The 2,333-nt window shown below is 39.3% G+C and overlaps 1 protein-coding gene across 1 annotated transcript; it reads left to right on the top strand.

Moving 5' to 3' along the window:
• Window positions 1–210: 210 nt before the first annotated feature.
• LOC108353948 (uncharacterized) lies at window positions 211–2,002 on the top strand (the record flags this gene model as incomplete). The annotated part of the gene is made up of 1 exon (XM_017605138.1): window positions 211–2,002. A coding segment is annotated over exon 1 (1,792 nt), but the record flags the coding sequence as incomplete, so codon positions are not given.
• Window positions 2,003–2,333: the final 331 nt, after the last annotated feature.

Genomic DNA, 2,333 nt, shown 5'->3' with positions numbered 1-2,333 from the left:
TTGCTAATGTATACCAACTAAAGCAATTAGCTTTTATTAACTTAAATGTAAAAAACCAATTCACAATTAATTAAGTTAAGTAAGTCCCAAAGAAATAAAAAAAAGAAGATTTATTACCCAAAAACTAATCAATGAGTAACGTAACCCGTTAAGTTTTCAACAGAGTTCAGTCTTTAATTCAAACAAGCCATAGCTGGACCAAAAAAGAAAATGCAACTCTTTTACAATCTAACTGCGATACTCAGTCTGATAGGCGTATCACCTATGCACCAACAATTTGGCCAAATTTTGAAGGACATCTGTTTGGCCATGACAGAGCAGAGAGAGATTCACACTTTTTTGTACACCCGAAGCGAGAATCCAAGTAAGGATCATTTAAACGTGCCGGATATTTTACAAGAACTTCGACCTCAGAAGCTCTTTGCCGTCATCAACGTGGATGTACTCACGCCAATTCAGCGCTATAGAGACCTGTTCAATNAGAAGCTCTTTGCCGTCATCAACGTGGATGTACTCACGCCAATTCAGCGCTATAGAGACCTGTTCAATCATAACTTTCTCAGCATTGTGCAACTAAGTCAAAACGCAAAGAGGGACAAGCATTTGATAAGCACACTGTTGGAGCGTTTACACTGGAGCAGAAATAAACCTATCATATTGCTTTTGGATGACACCGCCACTGACGCCTATGTGGATAAGCTTTTTGAATTTTCTGCAGGGCAGGGTGGTACGAACGTTATTGCATTGCAGCCACAAATGGCAGTGGTAGAACGCGAGTATTGGAAGTTAATAATATTTCCCGTTCGCCAAACTGTGAGAAGGAGATTTAAACCATTAAATAATGCGGTTTTCGCCAGTCCTATAAAGAATATGCACGGTCAGCCAATGCGCCTCATGGAAAGGCTTTGGTATCCAAAAACCTATAACTATACACCTGCCGGTGGGTCCCAAATAGTGAGTGGCTATATGGGCAGAGCATTCGCTGAGTATGCACGCGTTTTCAATGTCACGCTGGAGTATCCATTTGCTAATCCGAAAAGACCGCTTTATCATTTTGAAGTACGCGGCGCTCTTAAAAATGGCAGCGCAGATGTTGGCTTAATTTCCCGTATCGAAGTTGGTGACATTAAATTGAGTTCAACGACTGTAGTGCACCGTACCGACTGGTGCTTGATGGTACCCCTGGAAAAACCATTGCCGCCATTTGCTTTCTTTAACCAAATAATGGATACCTATGTCAATTACATGCTCTGCTTCAGCTTGATACTAATCTCGTGCGTTTGGGCTGTCGTGTCCCGCTGGAAGGATCAGCGGCAGCCATTATTCATCGAATATTTTATAAATATCTCGGTCCTACAGGGACTATTGGGTATGACATTTTGGTTGAAAAGGCAACTTTCAAGGAGTCAGAAGTATATTTGCATTACAATTTCATTTGCGGGTATCATATTTGGTACCGCCTACAATGCTTACTTACAAAGTTTTACTGTAAACGCACCCCTAGAACCGGAAATGAAAACTATTGAGGACGTCCTAAAGCGTGGCATTAAGATAGCTGTGGGCACAAGCGATATATATTGGATAAGCCACTATACAAATATGTCTATGTATATTAAGAACTTCACAATTTTTACCAACTACACAGAGATGTTATTGTTGCGGAACTCATTTGACACACGCTATGCATTTGTGGTCTCTGATATGTGGTCCATATACAACGAGCAACAGAAATACTTCTCAAAGCCTAAATTTCGCACTTCGGATATTTGCATTGAAAAGGATGCGCAATTGGTGTTGCCCTTGCCGGTAAATTCGGTTTATCGCGCAACTTTGAACAAATTATTTTTGACACTGCAGGAAGCTGGGCTTATAAACTTTTGGCTACGTCACAGCTTTGTAGAGTTGACGGCGATGAATGTAATTACATTGGAGGATTCTAATAAAAATTCTGGTTTCGAGCCAATGAAGTTGGAGGACTTGCGCGTGATATTCATTGGAATGGGTATGTTGATGTCGTTGAGTATATTTGTTTTCGTATTGGAACTTTGCTGGGAGAAAATTAGAATATTTGGACGTTCAACTGTTTCTGCTATAAAATTAATTTGGAATTTGGTGAAAATTCCATCNGTTGAGTATATTTGTTTTCGTATTGGAACTTTGCTGGGAGAAAATTAGAAAATTTGGACGTTCAACTGTTTCTGCTATAAAATTAATTTGGAATTTGGTGAAAATTCCATCTTGAAGAATTTTTATGTTTATGAAGTTTTCGATTTTCAAACTAAGAGCACAAATATATGTATGTTTGCACGTTTTAGCATAATGTCTATTGTCGT

Source organism: Rhagoletis zephyria, unplaced genomic scaffold, assembly GCF_001687245.7.
Source record: "Rhagoletis zephyria isolate East Lansing unplaced genomic scaffold, Rhagoletis_zephyria_1.1 Rzeph_scaffold_32399, whole genome shotgun sequence".
Lineage (NCBI taxonomy): Eukaryota > Metazoa > Arthropoda > Insecta > Diptera > Tephritidae > Rhagoletis > Rhagoletis zephyria.
This window is presented reverse-complemented; position numbering and strand designations above follow the sequence as displayed.